This window comes from Taudactylus pleione, unplaced genomic scaffold (assembly GCF_031769625.1).
Source record: "Taudactylus pleione unplaced genomic scaffold, aTauple2 ptg000012l, whole genome shotgun sequence".
Taxonomy (NCBI): domain Eukaryota; kingdom Metazoa; phylum Chordata; class Amphibia; order Anura; family Myobatrachidae; genus Taudactylus; species Taudactylus pleione.
In genome coordinates this window covers 19,048,870-19,072,147 of record NW_028284415.1, presented here as the reverse complement: position 1 = coordinate 19,072,147, position 23,278 = coordinate 19,048,870, and the positions used below count along the sequence as shown (strand labels likewise).

Below are 23,278 nucleotides of genomic sequence, written 5' to 3'. Positions count from 1 at the left end.
AGAGGTGGAATGATAAATTCCACCTATAATTAGGTAGAACTCCATGAGAGTTCTAAAGCTAATTATCTCCAGAGAATTTTTAGGTTTATTGAATAGGCCCCTTAGTTTGGTAACTGTTTCCAAAAATGGTTAGAGCATCTATAGTTGAGATAAACCATAGGATGAATGTGTTTGTTTGTTTTTGTTTCTGTGTTTTTTATACTTTATGTGTACATACCTCCCAACTTTGAAGTCTAATCACTCGGGACATTTTGCGCACCTAAGAGCGCGTGCCCGAAAAAGGTGTGGGGCTTCATTTAAAGGGGGCAGAGCAGCTATGAAGCGATGGCGGAGCCTTGTGGCACCCCCGCTGGCGTCACTATAGGGGCGTGCCCAGCAAAACTGGCGTATGCGCACGACATCTATTCTACCTCTTCTTGCCCGCTGCTCTGCTATACCGCTGTTCTGCCATGCATTTGGCTCCCCCCAACTTCCGCCCCCCACCGCAGGACACTGCGGCCTGCGGATGGGACAGCGGGACAGTCCCAGGAAAACGGGACTATCCCGCTGAATGCAGGACAGTTGGGAGGTATGTGCGTATATCTGATGAAATGCCTTTCAAAGAAGGGTCTCGGAAGACGAGCAGGACATAATTCTATACTTATTAAACCTCATGCTGTCTACCTCTAGTTTTATCATGAAAGTTTTGATTCATATGCATTCTTGATAATCAATTTGACCATATGTAATAATTACTGGTTGAATTCCTCTATTTAATACAGATATTATGTGGTGGAGGATAGGACTGTTGACCTCATTGATGTGGGGCCCTCTATTTAATGCATTTATTTATAGGGAAAACTTTTTTTGACAGCATTGTGGATATCCAAGGTTTGCCGAATCAGAATATGTAAAACTGGCAAAAAAAAAAAAAACAGGGAGCAATTCCCAACAGGATCACATACGTAAAAACATGAAAATTAGAATCAAATGTATCATCCACAAATTTGTCGTTATCACCTTAAAATGTATTTTTACAGCAGTTTTAATAAATAAATGTCTAATATTTGACTTATAAACAAAATAAATCATTTAGATATTACCAAGAAGAAAATGTTTTAGAGGGTATGTACAGAAGGAGTAGGCCACTTGTAGCCCTCTAGTTCTTGTGGAACTATATGTCCCAGCAAGCTGCACCACAGGTTTCCTATTTTGGGCATATACTTGATTTGTTGAGCAGCTACTGCAATCTTAGACAGGAAATTCTAATTATTAGTGTGTTGTATAGTGTAACCCCAATGTAATTCAAGGGGAGATTTATCAAAGCTTGGATAGAGATAATGTACCACCCAATCAGCTCCTGTAATTTTTCAAACACATCCTGTAAAATGAAAGTTAGAAGCTGATTGGTTAGTACTTTATCTCTCTCCACTTTATCTCTATTCAAGCTTTGATAAATCTCCCCCCCCCCCAGTTTCTAATCATAGTGAGTGGTAGTTAGTACTTGGACATGTTTTCAAGTATTCATGTGATTTCAAGTTACTGAATGATCCCTGCAAATGTGTTAATGGGCAAGAGTAGAGACTTTGCCATATATCTGCTCAGTCCACCATCTTCTTTCCCATCGCAATGGGCACGTGATGCCCGCAACTTCTGTAGGCTGTAACCAGGCTCCTGGCACGGGGTTACTTCAAAGCTGCAAAAAAAAAAATTATAGGTTAATAAATAGGGTATGTGTTGAAATCTGATAATAAGAATTGCATCCAACACCAGAAAGAGAGGAATTTTATTGTGCAGTTTGTCAGTGTTAAAAATGAATTGTTCCCAATTTATTGCTTTTCTTACAACTGGGGACATAACAAGAGATTTTCCGCTCTGTTGTAAAGCATATATGTGGCTGCATCTGGACCATTAGAGTTAGGGTTGATGTAGGCTTTGCACTATTGTCAAGGTAAAAAATTGGTAAGTTTTATTTTGGCTACTGCTAGAAATATAGCAGTGATTATTATTAACGATTTAACTGGCAATTTACAAAAAATACACGTAGGGGTGCACCCCCCTCCCCCCATCGTTCCCATAGGACCCATTATAAAATTACATCCCGTCCCCAAGTGTCAATAAATTCCCCAGCAGCAACAGATCTCCAGTGGTATTAACCCCCCCACCAACCAGTGTCCATAGCCCCCTTGTACTAGTACCCCCCCCCACCATGTGTCACTATATAGCTGTAAAACTTCCCCTCCCCAGGGTATCTAAAACTTTTCGGGAGGCATCACCCCTCCTTCCTCCTAGTAGCAATGGAGCACCCTCCGTTACCTCCCCTCTGGCAATGTCCCTCCCCCTAGAGTTGTCCCTCCTTCCTAAAGTCGTGTGTCAGTGGGGAATGAGCATCAGTCCACCCTGCTCTAGCTGATCTCTGCATTTGCAGAGATCAGTCTCACAGTGCTGGAGGGGAACTAAGTTCAACATCACTGCCTGGGGTCTTGAGAAGGAGGAGATCCGTTCTTCACATGTGTAAAATGGATCTCCTCTGTAATCACCGTGGGGAAGTAACAACAGACAAGGTGGTATGGGATGTGACGTGTCAGCGAAAGTCCAGCTGCCTGCAGTCACATCCCATGCGACCATGCCAGGTAAGTGTTAATGACTGAGATTACTATATTTTAGCCAGAATAATTTACTCAACTACTCACTTTGGAAGAGTCTATCATACTATATCATACTAACATGGCAATTTAGTTAAATGGGATATAAGATCACATTTCCGGCATGACGTACGGGTGATGTGCAGTGCGCTCATAATCCTTATATATGGTAGCCTAACATCATGCATGTACTTGCACACTCTAAAGCTGGGTACACACTAAACGATTTGTATGTACCCAGCGATGCGACTGACGACCCCCTCCACCTACGATCCGATATATCGGATCGCCGGTACATTTTACACTATACAGTGCCCAAACGCCAAATTTGTTGACCCCTTCCACATTCCGCTGCTTGGGGTCGTCAGTCGCATTGTCAGATTGAGCTGCATGTAGGGCCGACCTGACAATGCAACTGACAATATGATACACACTAAACGATTTTAATGATACGTGGGCCCGATCATTAGGATCGGGCAAAATATCGTCTAATGTGTCCCCAGCTTATGGGAGTGTGAGGTAAAGTGCAGGATGTTGCGGTGATGTCCTTTCCTGCATCGATCTTTAAGATGAACAATTTGAACGATTTTACCAACAATTTGAATGATTTAACCAACGATTTGAACGATTTTAGACTGTATTAAAATTAATGGAATCGTCCAAATCTGCCTGCAACACATCAGATGTCAGATATCGTTATCTGACAAGCGGGAAAGCACATCGTTAATCGTTGCAGGCTCACATGTCAGATTTTCTTTCAGATATGAATGATTTTTTAAATCGTTATCGTTCAGATCTGACAGAAAATCTGACCGTGTGTATGCACCATTAGAATCGTTTTTTTGTAGAATCTTAATTTTTTAAATTTGTATAATGGTTGTAGTATATTGGTGGGCCCTCAGTTTTTATGCGCCCATGGCAAATGCCTGTCATTTAAATGGGCCTGGCCTGGACTAGACTTGGCACTGAGTTTTTTCCCCCATAGGCATCGCTGTATGGATAACTTTAAAAGTGTACCATGCTATCTGTGGTCCCAAAACTGTACAAGCCTACATCTAATAACCAGGAGGGCCTTAGAGGAGACTTCCACAATGAATGTAGTCAGGGAAGTTAGGATTAATGGAAGGGTTAATATCCTCATTGATTTTCCAACAAATCCTACCTGGACACATTAGTGTATATCCTGCGACTGTCCTTGTCCAGCTGAAGGCTCAAGGTCCTGAGTTCCAGGCTCCTCATCTGGATGCTAGATGCTTTCAGGCCATTCACTTTGCACTGCACATAACAGAACCATGACATAAATACATCTGTTTTATGACATTACCAATCATTTATTACTAGATCTGTATCCAGATATCTGTCTTAGAATTGAGTGATACTACTGGGTAACGCTCGGCTAATGATTGCTTGAAGTTCATGCCGAATGAAATTCACAAGCTTATATGTAAAACATTGATATCCAGGCACATACATAGAAAAGTAGTGCGGAAATTAGCCTACAATTCCATTTTGTCTGACCTTTTTGTGTGTGTTTTTGTCTTGATTTTAATATAATTACTTTGAGATTTTTTGTTTCTATTTTTTATATATTTTTTTATGTTTTAAATCAAAGTCTTTTTTGTCCCATCATTATTGAATTATTTTACTGTACAGTCCCTCGACAGCTGCTGGGAGGCTTTTCCCATCTATATCCCATTTCTATCTCTTCTCTCCTCTAAGCCATAGGCCACTCTTTCCTGGGGAGTTATGATGTGTAGCAATGCAATGTTACTCTTCCCTGGTTTCTCTTTTCTACTTAATTAATGTAGTTGATCTTCAGAACTGTTCATAGTCTTCTCATACTTTAACTTCCTCTGAAATAGACTTATTAAACAACAGTCTTTCTTTTGTCCCCACCAACAAGTTTCAACCGTTTGAGTGGAAGGTGGATATGTGGAGATTCAATAGGAACCTCAAACTTAAATAATTATTTTCCAATACTACAGATAATGTTACAGAGAGTGACTGTTGTCCCATTAGGAACAAATCTAATTTTGAACCACACTCCACTAATGCATTAATCCAATGTTTTTCACTCATGGTAGATGAAGAAGTCCTGAGTGGGCTTATGAATCTTAACAATAATTTTCACAATCTGCTCAGATTCAAGCTCTTAAAACATTGAGTGAAGATAAATCCATCATCATTCGCCCCGCGGACAAAGGCCGGGCAATTGTCTTACAGGATACTTCAGCATATTGTGCTGAGATTTACAGACAACTAAATGACACCACAGTGTATAAACAGCTCACTTCTGATACTACACCAGTATATTTGGAAGAATTAACTCTCACCTTACAAAAGGCGATGTCTTCAAATATCATCTCAATTAAGATAAATGCACATACTCAGGCACACCCAATGGTCCCTTTATTATATTCTTTGCCGAAAGTGCATAAAAACCTTGCCCCCCCCCCCCCCCCCAGGTAGACCAATAATCTCGGCCCGGAATTCATTGTACAATTCAGTGTCCAAATTAATCCAAACAGAATCCACCATTTTAAAGGATGCCACCTCATTCTTTTTGTTACCACAACATCTTCCAGGTTTGCCATCAACATTGTTATTATGTACCATTGATGTAGCAAACCTCTACACAAGTATTCCGCATCTTGAAGGACTGTCGGCCATGCATGAATTTCTGTAATCTAAAGCTGATTATGCAGACCCTAGTATACCTTTTTCCTAGAGCTGTTGGAACTTACTCTGAGGAGAAACTATTTTTACGTTGATGGAAAATTTTCTTACAACTTCAAGGATGCAGTATGGGATCCAATGTATCACCTTCTTTGGCCAATATCTACATGTTTAATATTGAAAAACTCCTATTTTTTGACAATTTGGAATTTTCTAAATACATGATGTTTTTCATTCGTTACATTGACGATATTTTTGTCATCTGGTCGGGAACTTCTGAAGATTTCATCAAAGCAATGGATAACCTCAACAACTTACATCATTCAATTAAGTTTACGTTGAACACAATCCGCATAAAATCAACTTTCTGGATGTGGATGTAATCTGGAATGGTAGTGCATTGGAGACCAATTTATATCCAAAATCTACAGATAGAAACACCCTGCTGCACGCTGCCAGTCATCACCCTATGGCTTTTAAAAAAGGACTCCTATTTTCTCAATTTATGCACATTAAACGGATTGTCAGCAATGAAGAGGAAGCTGTTAAACAGATGGACGTTATGTTTAATAAATTTCATCGCAGAGGTTATTCTCGTAGAGAGCTCATTGAAGTGAGGGAGAAAGCACTGAAAATTCCGCGCATAGAGTGCTTATCAATTTCACGTAACACCAATATCAAACAGCAGAAGAATATAATTTTTGTAAATACCTTTAACGATGCCAGTTCTAACATTAATTCTTCTATTAAGAAATTCTGGCCTTTAATTACTACAGACCCTAATTTGAAAAGCTTGAAAGGTTCCAAGATCATGCAGGGTTACCGTAGAGGCCCGAACCACAAGGACCGTCTGGTAAAAAATAATACAACAGGTGAATGATGTGTGGGATGAACACATCATTCACCTGCTGTGTCTATCGTGGCTGACACACTAGCACGCACTTTGCTTACCAAGAGTATCCGGACTGAATCATTGTCACAGTCACGTGACAGACACCAGTCATGTGACTGCATCGTGTGTAGGACTACAAGCAACATAGCCGTTTGGAAGAACAGAGCCGGCAGGGGAAGGAGCGGTGCCTCCCAGGTTGAGACAGGTAAGTCCCCGGTACAAGGGGAGACACACGGCGCGCTACTCTAGCGAGTGGTGGTGCTGGGCTGTCTCCCATTTACACACAGGGTCATCCCCGGTGGCAGAGGTCGGAGGCGGCCTGGTCATTCAGGTAGCCTCTGACACTCACACTGTGAGCGGATCACACTGCACCAGGAGGCCACATCTCCCCGGCAATCCACCGTACTCCTATCCCCGTGAAGACCACCCCGGGCACCTCAATTTATGCCAACAATCAACTGTCTCTATCTCATATAGCGGGACGCCGCTTTAAGAATCATAAAGACTATTGCACAGCACTCAGACTTATTTGGGACTGTGCACTATTAGTGCAAAACTTCAATTAACCCTTTTTAAACAATCTTTTTTGTTTGTTCTTCTATGTGCACAAGACTTTGCTTACTTATACATATCCCATGCAATTCTGAGATATCAGAGATTCCACATGTGATACTTTGGTAGGCGATCTATTTGTGTGCGTGTGCAGTTTTTCTGCTTTTTATGGTTCAGCCTATTTAGAATAAATTGACTTTTTATTTTGCAGTATTGACATTGTTATATTTTACTACATTGCATACTTGGTGCATGTTACCCTGTATAGGTGGGTACAATTTGAGTTTCATTATTCCACCAACACAGTATATATATATTTTTTAGTTGTTGTCAGATGCAAGCTGAGCGCAGTATATTTTCTCTTTTTCTGTTGTGATAGGGATCCAGTCAGTTGTCCCATACGGCTGCTCGCTTACATCCCGTAACCCCTGATTTAATTCTTGGTGCGCTAGTATTCTTCTGCTTTCCTCATCACAGATACGCATGCCCGGGAGTAATACACCCTCAGATCCCAATGTGCCTCCAACCACCCGCTCCTAGCAACATGTTAAGTACATTATTGTACATTATCCTGCTGTTACCTCCTCAGTTATTGAGACTGTCACAGACGTGACACGTCCTCCATTCACAATAGAGATGGGGGAGGAGCTTAGCGGGCAGTCACCTGCCCTCTTTTCTCATTGGTAACTGCAACATAATGTGGGAGCTGAAGCTCCGGAGTGCAGTGGAGCCGGGCGCACTGCTACTAATGTGCATCACAGTGGGCGCCAGGCAAATAGAAAGTGTGGCAGCAGCCGGTCCCGCCCCTAGGGCATTCTGCGCTCTGTGCAGTGGCACCAGCCGCACCATCCTAGTTACAGACCTGAATAATATAAATAAGAAAAATGGTATATAGTGTTCAGAACTGATGTAAATTTATTTTAAATGAAAATTATGAGCAGTAATCAACCCTAAATTAGACTAACACTCACCAATGCAGAGCGGCCAGAGGAGGACTTTGTCATCTCATCAATGTAGACATTCAAACACACCAGGTCTGTAAGAGATGACCACTGTAATGAGATCTGCACATCTCTGCTGCCGCACATTGCTGTTCTGAAAAAAGTTTCTTACCTTCTGTCTCTTTATTCGGTATTGTTTTAATTGTGGCTCCTGAAGTTCTCAGCACAATAGATCCTTCTTTCTCACGGTTACTGGCTAATGCCTGGAATTATATATATACTGTATATATTTTGAACTTTTACTATCTGTAAAAATATAATTTTTTTATGTCAATCAAATATTTATAAGCATAGGTAAATTGTGCTGATCTGCAGTTCACACTGCCATCCATGTAACAGTACCTTTTTATAATGCACCTGGATCCCTGCCCCACGGACATCCGTCACCATCTTTTTTTTGGTCAGGGTGTTCACTGAATAAAAAGAAATTGATTGACAAACTGCTCAAACAGATGTAGACTTATTATGAAGAACCAGAGTACAGATAGAATTGTAGGCAACATGGAACCCTGTATGTTTATTAACTAATAATAAATAATAATAATAATTTTATTTATATAGCGCTTTTCTCCTAAAGGACTCAAAGTGCTTTACATTTACAGTACAAAATACAAAATAAGCTTAAACAAGGGACATTAGTGAAATGCTTGGGTGAATAGGTGAGTCTTGAGTCTATTTTTGAAGGATTCTAGAGTGGAGGCCTCTTGAACTGTGCGGGGAAGTGAGTTCCAAAAGGTTGGAGCCACATAACTGAAAGCTCGACCCCCAGACGAATTCCGTGAGATTCTAGGTACTGTTAATAGTCCTTCGTCAATGGATCGCAGTAATCGAGTGGGACAGTAAGGAATCAGAAGCTGTTTCAGGTACCCTGGGCAATGGTCATGAAGGGCTTTGTAAGTTATTAATCCAATCTTGAAAGCAATTCGCCATCTGACAGGCAGCCAGTGAAGGGAGTAGAGAATGGGTGTTATGTGGCTGGAACGGGGCTGGTTGGTTAATAGCCTGGCAGCTGCATTTTGTACCATCTGCAAGCGGTGTAATTCTTTTGCTTGGAGACCGAGGTAGAGGGCGTTGCAGTAGTTTAGGCATGATGATATAAATGCATGTATGACTTTAGGCAGATCTTCTGAGGGAATTAAGTGCTTGATTCTGGCTATGTTCCTCAGATGAAGGAATGAGGATTTGATTGTGGCTGATACCTGATGTTTAAGTGTCAAGCCACTATCCAGGACAACACCAAGATTCCGCACTTGTTTAGTGTTTTGTAATTCTGAACCCCCAAGCGTAAGTCCTGTTGGTTGGCTATGCTGTAGCCCTGTCCTGTGACCTATCATAAGGACCTCTGTTTTATCAGGGTTCAGTCGCAGCCAACTGGCATTCATCCACTCCTGAAGCTCAGCTAGGCAGCCATTTAGGGTTGTTATTGGGTCCTTTGTACCTGGAGCAAAGGACAGGTACAGTTGTGTATCATCTGCATAGCAATGGTAGACCAGGCCATGACGTCTGATTATTTCACCCAATGGTAGCATGTATACTGCAAAAAGCATGGGGGATAGTATAGAACCCTGTGGGACACCGCATGGAAGTGGCACTGGTGATGAAGAGTTTACTCCAAAAGAAACTCTCTGTGACCTGCCAGTGAGAAATTATTTGAACCATTTAAGGACTGTGCCATCCAAACCACAGAAATTTTTCAGGCGCTCAATTAGAATCCCATGGTCCACAGTATCAAATGCTGCTGAGAGATCCAGAAGGATTAAGATTGAACAATCACCTCTGTCTCTTGCCATCAGAAGATCATTAAGCACACATACCAGGACTGTTTCAGTGCTATGTCTTCTCCTGAATCCTGACTGGAATTGATCATAAATATCATGGGTAGACAGGTGGGTTTCCAGTTGCATTGCCACCACTTTCTCAATGACTTTTCCTAGAAAAGGAAGGTTTGATACTGGTCTATAGTTGGTCATGCAGTCGGGGTCTAAATTACATTTTTTAAGAAGTGGTCTAACAATTGCTTCCTTTAGTGGTTCTGGAAAAATGGCTGTTTGCAAAGAGCATTGAACTATTTTTGCAATTACAGGGCCAATAATGTCTATACACCCTATCAGAAGCTTGGTTGAGGCAGGGTCCAGATCACAGGTGGTGGGTCGCAACATTCTGATAATTTTAGCAATGTCTTTTACATCCATTATGTCAAAGCTGTTCCAGGGAGACAGGTGGCTTACCTTGGCAGGCTTGGTAGTTTGGCACTCCTTTGATGGCACTGTGGGGATTCCAGCCCGGATGGAGGATACTTTATCTGCAAAGAATTTTGCAAACTCATTGCATCTTGACTGGGAGAGGGTTTCATCATGCTGCAGGCATGCTGGTTTGCAAAGCATCTCCACTGTACGGAAAAGCTGAGCCGGCCTATTGTTTGCTGCCTTGATCTCATTTGAAAGGAACTCTGTTTTCTTATGGGTGATTGTTGATTGATATTCTCTTATATGTTTGATTAGTGTTAACTTATCCTCTACCAGGTTCGTCTTCCTCCATCGTCTTTCAAGTCTACGCCCCCTTTTCTTGAGTTCACTAACACTATTGTCAAACCAAGGGGCTTGACGGTGTGGTATGAGGGGTCGTATACGCACAGGGGCAATAATATCCATTGCAGCTGTCACATCCCTGTTATAGTAATGGACCAGGGAACAAGGATCTGCACAGGCCCCCATTACCGCAGAAAGATCCAGGTTTGCTGCAAGAGCCTGGGGAGTCATGCCCCTCCTTGGACGATACCTTGTCAACTCCATGGGTAAAGTTCTATTTTGAGGGGTTGCAACTGAGAAGTGAATTGAGTGGTGGTCTGACCACGTGACTGGGTTTATATTTAGGTCAGAGACATCTAATTCAATCTGGAAGACAAGATCAAGAGTATGACCACTTATATGAGTAGCCGAAGGAATGACTTGTGTGAGGCCCAGAGCATTCATTGTGCACAGGAGATCTTGGCCAAGGTGTGAGAGCTCATAATCAACCCATGCATTGAAATCCCCAAGGATCAGCCATCTTTGATGCTCCAGAACTAGTCCAGCAACAATATCTGCAAATTCTTGTAGAAATATCTTTCCATCTCCAGGGGGGCGGTAAATGAGAAGTACTCTGAATCCTAATTCTATAGAACTCCGAGCAGCGATGCACTCAAATGAGTGAGTCATTTCCATTGGGTGAACCCTAAGTTTAAGTGGTTTTCTAAAGCAGATGGCCACTCCCCCTCCCCTGCGGTTAAGTCTTGGGTTGTGAATGACAGAATAATTTGTTGGAACTGCAGCTTCCAAGATAGGTGCTGCATTTTCATCTAGCCAAGTCTCTGTAATACAGGCAAGATCTGCAGATTCAATAAGGTCAGCAATTGTGGCAGTCTTGTTTCTTATAGATCTGGCATTACAAAGGACAGACCTGATTGGGCATACCGGAGTCCCTGTAGATTTCTTTATATTGAGTGTGGGGGCTCTGGGGATGTCAGTCACAGAGCGGGAGTTTAATGATCTGTTCTTCCAAGCACAGGGCCGTTTGATAGGTACCACTTCTCTTTGTCTCCTATATGAAACTGGTGAACCTTAAGGCAAGGAACTTACGTGGTTACAGCGGATAGGAGATTTTCGTCCTCGCTTCCCACGACTGCCCCGTTGAGTTTTTTTGAAAATGCCAAGGGATTTAAGAATGGAAGCATGTGCTGGATCAATAGGAACTGCTGCTCGTGGTGGGCGGAGTGAAAGCATAAAGCTGGAGGTGTAAAAATACATTGGGTCATGGATGAGAGCAGGGTGACCTGCGAATAAACCTTACAGTGACATGCAGTGAGGTGAGGCAGAGCCTTTCCTGTCATACTTAGGTATACTCCAGAGTTTTGACTATAAAAATTATAAGTAAACTTTTAATAAAATATTATAAATATCTTCTTTGTATTCTAATCATTTTTATAGTCAAAACTAGGGGTGAGCGGGTTCGGATTTCTGAAATCCTAACCCCTCCGAGCCCCCGATCCGAGGCCGATCCGAGTCAGGCTCGACTTTTCCCGCCTGACTCGGATCTGAAATCGAGGCAAAACGTCATCATCCCGCCTTCCGGGTCTAGCGGGTTTTGGATCCTATATAAGGTACCCGCGTCGGCGCCATTTTCTCACTCGGCTGTGGACAGTGAAGAGGGAGGGTGGGAGTTAGGGCTGGCTGGGCTGTGTAGTGTAGTGTAGTGCAGTGTAGTGTTGTGCTGTACTGTGCTGCGCTGTGCTGCTGTTGTCCATAGGGGCTGTGTCCACTACTTCAAAGTCCATAGGCGCTGGCTGGACTGTGTTGTGCAGTCAGTTGTCCATTGGAGCTGTGTCCACTCCAAAGTCCTGTGCAGTGTCCCAGTCCTCACTCCAAAGTCCTGTGCAGTGTCCCAGTCCTAAAGGGGTGCTGTAGTGTTGTCCAGGGGGTGCTCTGTCCATCAGGGGTGCTCCCCGCAAGTGCAAAAAAATAAATATTTTTTCTGTGTTTGTGAATTGTGTGCACTGTGGCTGCACGTGCATCAACAAAGGAGCAGTGCCAAGCGTGCGCCTGTGTCCCATAAGTAAAAGGCCGACTGGCTTGTCCGTTAAAGGGTGCTGTAACCCCCAAAGGGCACTCCAAACAAAATAAAAAAAAAATTTCTGTGTCACTAGTCATGACATAGACGATAACATGCCATCAACGTCGTCTGCCAAGGCCGATGCCCAATGTCATAGTAGAGGGCACATACAGGCCCTCATTCAGAGCCACTCGCTATTTGCGGTCGTTCGTTCTAAAACAAGAACTGGCTATTCAAATGAACCGTTCGCTGTTTGCGGTCTGTTCACGCCTCTAGGTCTGAACGAGCGAACAAAACTTGCGTTCGTTTTTTGGAAAAATACGCCCCCTGGCCGCTCGCATCCTACGTCATGTCCGCTATTTATTAGATTAATCGAGTACATCGACCAGGGTATGAACTGCTCGCTATTCTTGTGGTTGGTTTTTGCTACCACAATTTTGCAAGCAGTTCTGGCTATAAGATAACCCAGTGACGTGGTCAATGACGCTGCTGTTTTAAATATGCACACCCATAAAACGCCCGTTTTGACCTTTAAGCACGCCTGCGATCGGATCTCCACTCCCCGTTTTCAAGCACCTTCCCCTGTTACCACCCACATACGCCTCTTTCTGTCACTCAAATTATTAGGCATTCGCTATTTTGCGAGCACATGAATTTCGGCCGCACTGAGTGGTTCGCGCATGCGTATAACGATCCGTACGCATGCGCAGTTGGGCAAACACCGCTCGGAGCGAACGAGCAGCCACTTGCGTCCGGCTCTGAATCAGGGCCACAATCCCAAATGACAAAGTTCAGGAAAATGACCTTAAAAAAAACATTTAAATCATCAGAAGAGAAACGTAAACTTGCCAATATGCCATTTATGACACGGAGTGGCAAGGAACGGCTAAGGTCTTTCCCTATGTTCATGACTAGTGGTTCAGCTTCACATGACGATGGAAGCCCTCCTCCCGCTAAAAAAATCAAACGAGTTAAGCTGGCAAAAGCACAGCGAAGAACTGTGCGTTCTAAGAAGATATCACAAACCCCCAAGGAGAGTCCAAGTGTGGTGGCGGTTGCGATGCCTGACCTTCCCAGCACTAGACGGGAAGAGGTGGCTCTTTCCACCATTTGCACGCCCCCTGCAAGTGCTGAAAGGAGCACCCACAGTGCACTTGCTGATATGCAAATTGAAGATGTCGCTGCTGAAGTACAACAGGATGAGGATACTGGCGTAGCTGGGACTGAGGAGGAAGTTGGCGAGGAGGATTCTGATGGTGATGTGGTTTGTTTAAATCAGGCTCCGGGGAAGACAGTTGTTGTCCGTGGGATGAAAAAGCCCATCACGGTCATGCCTGGGCAGAAGACCAAACATTCCACCTCTTTGGTCTGGCAAAATTTCTATCCAAATCCGGACAACAACTGTCTTGCCATATGTACCATATGTAAAGGTGAAATAAGTAGGGGTAGGGACGTTAACCACCTAGGAACATCCTCCCTTATACGGCACCTGCAGCGCGTTCATAAAAAGTTACTGTCAAGTTCAGAAACTTTGGCTAAGACCGTAAGCAGTCCAGGGACACCTAAATCCCTTTTTCCTGTTTTATCCAAGGAATCGGTGGATGGATGAGGACGACATCTTGCCTCCGTAGAGCCAGTTTGTGCAGAGACACATTAATTGCCAGCTTGTTTTGTGGGGGCCCAAACGAACCAATCATTTCAGCCACAGTCATGTGGCAGACCCTGGCGCTGAAATGATGGGTTTGTTAAAGTGTGCATGTCCTATTTATACAACCATATTCCCAAGGACAATTCCATCTTGCACCTCTTTTTTTTCTTTGCAGTATGTACTGTTTGGGGCCTAGTTTTTCAAACTGCCATCCTGTCTGCCACTGTCACTCCTAGATGGGCCACGTGTTTGTGCCGCCCACTCGTGTTGCTTAGCATAGTCATCCAGCTACCTTGGTGCAACCTTTTGGCCATAAAATATTGTGAGGTGTGAGGTGTTCAGAATAGACTGGAAATTAGTGGAAATGAAGGTTATTGAAGTTAATAATTGAATAGGAGCATAAAAACCCACAAATTCTGTGATCTTAGCTGTTTTTATGCTCTTTTTAAAAAAAATACAGATCCAAAACACAAAACCCAGAACCTAAAACACGGAAGGGTGGTTTTTGCAAAACCAGTCCAGATCCAAAACACGAACAAAAATCCAGATCCAAAACCAAAACACGAAAAGTGGCCGGTGCACACCCCTAGTCAAACTCGAGTGAAAAGTGTATGGTAGGTGAGGCACTGCCTCCCCTGCCTACCATTTCCGCACATCCCTGATCAAAACACACCAAATTTCCAGCACTATATACTGCTGCACCTTTGTATAATGCCCACATGAATCCTCGGGTTCATATATGTGTGTGTGTGTGTAAATCTGGCTCTGATACTAGCCAGTGCCTCCCCAGCTATTTACCTATCATTATCTGTTATTTAATTAAGGGTTCCACAATGTGACTGCAAAGCCATGCAGTGATAAGCCATATAATTACTATAATACACCAAAACAATAAAGGGCAATGGAAAAGGAATAGTTGTATAAGGCAACTCACTATGGGGTCAATACAAATAGGTGTGAGTTGCGAGTTTGTTTCATGAAACCTGCAGACTTCGCACGAATGCGAGCACCTGGGAATTCTCCAATCAAATTAAAATGCCTATTCATGGTACTTGCAGCGGGTGTTTGCGAATTGTCAGCAAAATGTGATGTGAGAGAAGGCAATGCAAATCTGGGATGACCTGGACTGACAATTTTGTTTGCAGAATCATTCAGAAGGGCATAAGGAATGTACTGGAAATGTTGTTAAATGGCTGATTTGTGCATTTTTTAAAACAAGTAAAAAAATTATAAAAAGCAAACTTTTTTGTTTACTTTTAAACTGAAAAAATTTAAAATGTAAAAAAAAGTAGGAAAAAGATGCTTCTGGTGTATTTTGAGGAGACTTAAAATTTATTTAAAAAAAATATAAAAGACAATTATTTAAAAAAAAGGAGGGAGGGTTAGGGTTAGGCACCCCTCGGAGGACATAGGTTTAGGCGGCGGGGAAGTGGGGGTTAGGTTTAGGCACTTAGAGCGGGGATTAGGGTTAGTACCCCTAAGGGAGGGTTAGGGATAGGGGGTTAGAATTAGGTAAGTACATACTTACCTTTCACGATCAGGATTTCCTCCTCTGCCGGGATGCCGCTGTCGGGATTAGAACAGCCGGCCATGCAGCCGACGGTAAATCATACTGAATTCCTGTACATGGCTGGTTCACAATTTCATTACTACTCAGGCATTTCAAAGCAGCCCAGAATATGGATAACTTTCGGCTGTCGTGTGTAAAGGTCACTATTGAAGTAAGTATATTACTGTAGCACCAGCACATGGTTTATAAATTATAATAAAGGTTTAGTTTTTTTTTGTATGTTTACATAACTGTTTAATATACATTTGTATGTAGATGACATGCTTTATATACAAGATAGCATAGGAAGGGGAGGTACATATTTAAAGGGGACATTTATAGCGGTTTTCAGCATGGGCAAGCAAGCATAAGATTTTAATAACGTGAATTCAAACTTTGTTTTTCATCATATACTTTTTATATACAGTACATACTCTAAAAACACTGCATACAGTCCTCCATATAGTAAACATTACAAATATGTTGTAATGACTCAGCAAATGCTTGTGTTTGAAATGTCAGTGCCACAGTTTATCTTCTTATCAATCTTGTGCAGAGGCGGGGTTATGGGCACCTGTAATTTCTCCTGACTTTGCTTATGCTTGGAGGGAATCAGTATGTAATGCCGCCGGATCAAATACCGACAGCGGCAGCCCGATGGGTCAGAATCCAGACAACATCAGGTAAGTACCCTAACCCTCCCCTCTCCACCCCTAACCCTCCCTTAGGGGTGTCTAACACTAACCTCCCCCCTCAGTGCCTAACCCTAACCTCCCACCATTAGTGCCTAAACCTAACCCCCCCTCCACGCACCCTAAACCTAACCCTCCCGGGTGGCGGGTGCCTAACACTAACTCCCCTTAGTGGTGCATATCCCTAACCCCCCCTTTCCCTACCCTAACCCTCCCAGGGGGTGCCTAACCCTAAGTCGCCCGGGGGTCCCTAACGCTAATCCCCCCCCCCCCACGGCTACACGCTAAAACACCCGGCTTACTTTCGTTCGGTAAGCCAGGTGTCAGGATTTAGTAGTGGGGCTAATGATAAGCGTCAGGATTTCGACACCTGTTTTTATTCACATGTCGGAATGTGGCTGTCGGGATATCGCGGGCGGGATAGCGCCCGCCGGTATCCTAACTACATCCCACTCAGGGACTTAAGGTGCAATAAGTGGAAAATTGTTCTCAGTCCAAAATAGTGCTAGATCATGCCCAAATGATTCACCCATGTAGTGGACATGCAGCTCATTGGACCTGAGTACTAAATGGGAGTTTAGAGAGAAGGAAAGTTATGCGCAACTTCGAGCAGCTTATAGCTACTGAGTCTAAAGCTGTTTTTTTGCCTAAATTGTTCTTTTTATAATGTGTACAGGTCTTATAGAACTACAGTTATTGGGCAACTACATGCTCCAGCTTGTTGAAACTTAACATGCCTTTCAATGGCTTCCAGTATTTCTTTGGCTGTGGAACTACAGGTACTAGCGGGCCCGTAATGCCCCACATGCTGGTACTTCTGGTTCTCCAAGTACCAGCATGCGGAGGAGGCTTGCTGGGAGGTGTAGTACCACATCTAAAACAGTGGCGGGCTGGGCCGGGGGGCAGGGCTGCGTAATGCGGGCCGCAGGCAGTCTGTGTCACTGTGACACAGACTGCACCGCGTGTGTAGCACTGACCGGATGGAGTTCGGTCAGTTCGGTCAGCGCTACACAAGTGACAAACACACAGCCGCCGGCTCCGGCAGCTGTGTGTTTGTTGTAAGCAGCAGCCAATGAGAGTCTGTCAGACTCTCATTAGCTGCTGCTGCGCCCACTGCAGGAGCCGCTCCATCTTCCGGCTCCCGCAGTGGGCAATGGGAGAGACGTCATGATGTCATATGACGTCTCTCCCATAACGCACAGCGGCCCGGCCCGGGAGGACAGACGGAGGAGCAGATGGCGGTGGCGGGGATTCAGGTAAGTGTTTTTTTTTATTTTGTTTTTTATATTACGTGTGTCTACTGGGGGGGGGGGTATGGCACTACAATGAGGAGACCACTACTGGGGGCACTACAAAGGGGGGACTACTACTACTGGGGCACTACAAGGGGGGTGGGGGACTATTACTACTGGAGGCACTACAAGGGGGGTGGGGGACTACTACTACTGGGGACACTACAAGGGGGGGCACTACTACTGGGGGCACTACAAGAGGGGGACTACTACTACTGGGGGCACTACAAGGGGGGGACTACTACTACTGGGGGCACTACAAGGGGGGTGGGTGACTACTACTACTGGGGGCACTACAAGGGAGGTACTACTACTACTGGGGGCACTACAAGGGGAGGGGACTACTACTAGGGCACTGCATAGGGGAAGGGGACTACTACTAGGGGCACTGCATAGGGGGAGGGGACTACGACTGGGGGCACTGCATCGAGGGATCACTACTGGGGGCTCTTTATAAAGGGCAATACTGGGGTACTGCATAGGGGGAGACTACAACTGGGCCACTATTTAAGGGGCACTGCATAAGGGTTACCACTATTGGGGGCATTGCATGGGGGGGGTGGACTGCTACTGGGGGCACTATATAAGGGGCACTGCATAGGGGGTACCACTATTGGGGGCACTATATAAGGGGCTTACTACTGGGGGCACAAGGGGCACTACACAGGGGGGACCACTACTGGGGGCACGATATAAGGGGCTTACTACTGGGGGCACAAGGGGCACTGCATAGAGAGGATCACTACTGGGGGCACTACTGGAGGCCTGCATAAGGGTGTTCTCTCCTGTGGCACACGGGGGCACTGCATATGGGCACTACGACAGGGGGCTGCCCCATATCTTTATTTTTACCTTACATTAATCCCATATGAACCCAACCCCTCCCTGGAACACTTGAGGGGGGGCGGCGCCGTAGCACGCACATTTTTCGGGCACCCTGGCTACGCGCTACTCCTCTGCCAGGGCCGCCTGCATGCATTTGCCCCCCAGGCTAAAAGTTGCCAGCCAGCCCCTGTCTAAAGACAATATTTAAACATCTGTTTTACACTACACAATAACACTATCAACCTGGCACCCACCGCCCAGGGGTGCCGGGGATAGCCCTGGGCTATCAGCGAGGCCTGGAGTGCCCTGGAGAGGGGGACCCCTTTCTTGGGGGGGTCCACTCCTCCCCAGGGATTCCCGGCCTGGGCTGACTAGCGGTCAGGGGTAATGCTTTGGCCGGGGAAACTGGTGAAAAGGTTTTCCCTGGCAGTGGCATTACCCCCCTGCTAGAAAGAGTCCGGTGCTGGTTATGGAGATTACAGGGGACCCCTACTTGTCCCCTGTTTATCCACAACCAGGGCCAGCTCAGCAAAGCCCTGTGCTGGTTCTTCATATACAGGGAACCCCTACGCATTTTGTCCCCTGTATTTTTAGAACAGGACAGGCTTTATAAAGCCCAGGGCTGGTTATGCTTTTTGGGGGGTGGGGCTGCACGTCATTTAAAAAAAACAAAAAACGTTTTGCATAAGTACACATAGAAACATGCACGTATATCATGACTATGTGCATGTTTCTGTGTTAATCTGACCTGCTCAAGATATGCTCGCTATCCTATGGGACCACAGCATGTTGGGCATGGCTGCACACATTTGTGGGTGGGTCTAGCATGTGAGAAGCACCCACTCACAGGGGCATGGCATAGCACCCAGCAGCTGGGACTAAAGTATTCACTACTGTATTAGGATGACGGACAGTCCCATAATAGCTGCATTTTTAGCAGGATGTATTTAGATGCTAAAATGGAATACACAAAAATTAAAGCGCTACAGCTTTATTTTATACATCTCTTAAGTAAATAACACATAAACAAAATCTATTTTCTGTCATATAGATAGATGTATGAAGAATTTAAGTTTGACATAACATCAGGTCATCTTATACATACACATTCTGCTGTACATATCCTAACCCACTGCTCCATGCTCCTTCCTCATTATCTACCCCATCTGAGTTGCCCCTGTCTGTCTGCCCCTCCACTTTAGAATGTAAGTTCTCATGAGCAGGGCCCTCATTCCTCACGTATTTCATCTCCCCCTTCTCATAGTATCTTTTACTCCTTACTCCCCAATTGGCACCTAACATTTGGCTGCTGATACCCTGCTGCTTGTGTTATACAGCTACAGTATGTGTATAAACCTTGTCCTTGTCCTGTATTGTTTTATATTACTATTAACTGTTTTTCTTGTGTGCTCATTTATGTACTGTGTAAGACGCTATGGAACCTTTGTGGAGCCATATGAATAAATGATAATAATATTAATAATAATCCTGAAGCTGGTCTATTATTTGGGGACTTTTGGTTATCTTTTTTTTTGCGAGTCTGAAACTGGCACCCTATTACATTGGGCGAGTTGATTGTTTTCAATGGGAAAACATCTGGATGCGATCTTGAGAATGGGGATTTTTAGTAACTCTGAAAAAATGCTAGTTCTATTGAACTGACACCCTATTACATTGGAGAGTTGTGAAAAATTGCGAGTTTAGCATAAAACAGACACCCTATTACATTTGGCCCAATAAATGTAAAAAAAGGCTTTTCACAGCCATCCCATGATTTTTTGGGGAGCTAAAACATTTCACCTGTTTTTACACATAATAATGCTTCAAAACAGAATTGTATAGCCCACTTATCTACTTACGCTTTGTAAACGCGCAATCTTGCATCTCAATTTTGAGCTCCGTTAGGAACACATCTTCAACTGGCTCCAGAGTCAAGTCTCTGAAGTGGACCTGAAAGAAGGAAAAAGAATGATTTAGTCCTCACAGGGCATTATGCAATCCTTGGTGCAGTCTCTCACAGTTGGACTGTCCTGATTATTGGACCTGGAAAGGTGACATGTCTTTATGGTAATTTGGGAGTGGTTTGTTTAGATGGTGAACATGGGACGGACTTAGTTGTGTCCTAATTTTGTTTTTTGAAATGTTGAGGTATATGGTGAGAGCTGTCAGAATTCAGACCAATTGCCATTACATGCCGTGATAACCCCATTTGCATCCCTGTTCAGCGATAGTTAGATAGTTAGATAGATAGATAGATAGATAGATAGATAGATAGATAGATAGATAGATAGATAGACAGATAGATAGATAGATAGACAGATAGATAGACAGATAATTATCGGATATCACTTTAGTGAGCCATTTTCCTTACTCGGAATGTATGATTATCAGTGATGTGGACCTAACATTCATTGCAATCATGGTTTCCAACAATTTAATGGAAAACCTTTACACTGTATGAGATGAGGTGGAAACACACTGTGGTGGGAGAATATACAGACCTTGAGATTGTAAATCTGGAAGTAAACTGGCTGTAATCCAAAACGCAAGTAGTAGGAGGCAACATCCAGGATGAAGGGGTCAGAGGCGGAGTCTCTGGCGGGACACGGTGGCTGCAAAATACACATCTGACATGACATCTTAAGTCTGACATACATGTACAAGCAATAGTAATCAACATGTACTGCTCTCCATCTCAACTAAGAGACTAACATGGGAATAGATAAATAGTATTTCATTGCTCCCTTTTGAAAACCTATGGATTGCAGAGTAATGGTGTATTTCGTTAATGTCTAAATTAGGTGTTTCCCTGTAGACAAGTTAAAGGCAACTGTACAGGTAGTTAGCACTTTATTCTGCATCACAGCATACCAAAATTGTAGACTAGGCCCAAGCATGTGATGGTGGCTAGCCAATGCGGGTTTGTTTGACCTAGACCTATTCTCTCTATTTTTGAAGGCCTACAATGGTGTAATGATATTCCTGATGATTGGGCGTTGGTATAATGACATTCCTGATGACTGGGCATTGGTGTAATGACATTTCTGATGATTGGACATTGGTGTAATGACATTCCTGTTGACTGGGCGTTGGTGTAATGACATTCCTGATGATTGGGCATTAGTGTAATGACATTCCTGATGATTGGGCGTTGGTGTAATGATATTCCTGATGACTCAGCATTGGTGTAATGACATTCCTGATGATTGGGCATTGGTGTAATGACATTCCTGATGACTAGGCATTGGTGTAATGACTTTCCTGATGATTGGGCATTGGTGTAATGACATTCCTGATGACTGGGCGTTGGTGTAATGACATTCCTGATGATTGGGCATTGGTGTAATGACATTCTTGATTTGGCGTTGGTGTAATGATATTCCTGATGACTGGGCATTGGTGTAATGACATTCCTGATGATTGGGCTTTGGTGTAATGACATTCCTGATGATTGGGCGTTGGTGTAATGATATTCCTGATGATTGGGCATTGGTGTAATGACATTCCTGATGAATGGGCGGTGGTGTAATGACATACCTGATGACTGGACATTGGTGTAATGACATTCCTGATGACTGGGCGTTGGTGTAATGACATTCCTGATGACTGGGCGTTGGTGTAACGATATTCCTGATTATTGGGCGTTGGTGTAATGACATTCCTGATGATTGGGCATTGGTGTAATGACATTCCTAATGATTGGGCGTTGGTGTAATTATATTCCTGATGATTGGGCATTGGTGTAATGACATTCCTGATGATTGGGCGTTGGTGTAATGACATTCCCGATGATTGGGTGTTGGTGTAATGACATTCCTGATGATTGGGTATTGAAAGTGCATTTTGCATTCTTTCTATAAAGGAAGTTAAATTTTCATGCTCCACCTTCAGGCTGCATCTACACATCCATTGCACAAGACCTGTGTGGGAATGATGCTTTCTGACTGTAGAATAAACACCTGCTAACATACCTTTTTTATGCATTCTTTGAGCATATATGAATGTGTAACTTATGTGAAAGGCTTATCATCCAGGCCAGACCCTTCTATTTAAATGGGAGGGGCTGGGCTGCACATCCTAATAATAAACATGATAATAGGTGCTACCATGTTGAGACCTGTAGTTCTACAGCAAAAAAGAAGGTGGGGGGAGCAGGTGCACACTATAAGCACTAAGAATACTAATGATCAAAAAATCTATAATAGACTGCAATAATTAACATGGTTTTAAATGTAAGGTTTCTTAGTACATGTTAAAACTAGGGGTGTGCACCGGCCACTATTCGTGTTTTGTGTTTTGGTTTTGGATCTGGATTTTTCTTCGTGTTTTGGATCTGGATTGGTTTTGCCAAAACCACCCTTCCGTGTTTTGGATCTGGATTTTTTTCTTAAAAAAAAACAAAAAACGCTAAAATCACATAAAATGGGCCTTTTTTTGTTCCTACGCTATTAATAACCCCAATAACATTAATTTCCACTCATTTCCACTCTATTCTGAACACCTCACAATATTGTTTTTAGGCCAAAAGGTTGCACCGAGGTAGCTGGATGACTATGCTAAGCGACACAAGTGGGCGGCACAAACACGATATTCTTTATTTACACCACACCACACTATCAACCCGCCACCCACCGCCGCCAGGGGTGGCGGGGATAGCCCCGGGCTATCATCTTGGGCCTGGGGTGCCCTGGAGAGGGTGACCCCTTTATTGGGGGGGGGTCCCCAGCTCTCCAGGGATCACCGGCCTGGGATGACTAGCGGGCAGGGCTGATGCTGCGGCTGGGGGGGCCCTGTGAAAGGGCTCCCCTGGCTGTGGCATCAGCCCCCCGCTAGAAAAAGTCCAGTGCTGGTTCTGGAAGATACAGGGGAACCCTACTAATTTTTTTCCCCTGTATTTCCAGAACCAGGACCGGATCAGAGCCCAGAGCTGGTTGCGCAGA

General features: G+C 44.0%; 1 protein-coding gene across 4 annotated transcripts in view; it reads right to left on the bottom strand.

The window, feature by feature from the left end:
• Positions 1 to 391: 391 nt before the first annotated feature.
• PIK3R6 (phosphoinositide-3-kinase regulatory subunit 6) overlaps positions 392 to 23,278 on the bottom strand; it is a 160,469-nt gene continuing 137,582 nt past the window's right edge. For all 4 annotated transcript variants that reach the window (XM_088468468.1, XM_088468467.1, XM_088468469.1 and 1 more), the window contains 7 exons: positions 20,840 to 20,950; positions 20,198 to 20,288; positions 8,088 to 8,158; positions 7,858 to 7,948; positions 7,716 to 7,780; positions 3,787 to 3,899; positions 392 to 1,675 (listed from right to left, as the gene is read on the bottom strand). In XM_088468468.1, the coding sequence (XP_088324594.1) occupies positions 1,519 to 1,675; positions 3,787 to 3,899; positions 7,716 to 7,780; positions 7,858 to 7,948; positions 8,088 to 8,158; positions 20,198 to 20,288; positions 20,840 to 20,950 (699 nt within the window). In that variant the 3' untranslated portion in view covers positions 392 to 1,518. The remainder of the gene's footprint in view (positions 1,676 to 3,786; positions 3,900 to 7,715; positions 7,781 to 7,857; positions 7,949 to 8,087; positions 8,159 to 20,197; positions 20,289 to 20,839; positions 20,951 to 23,278) is intronic.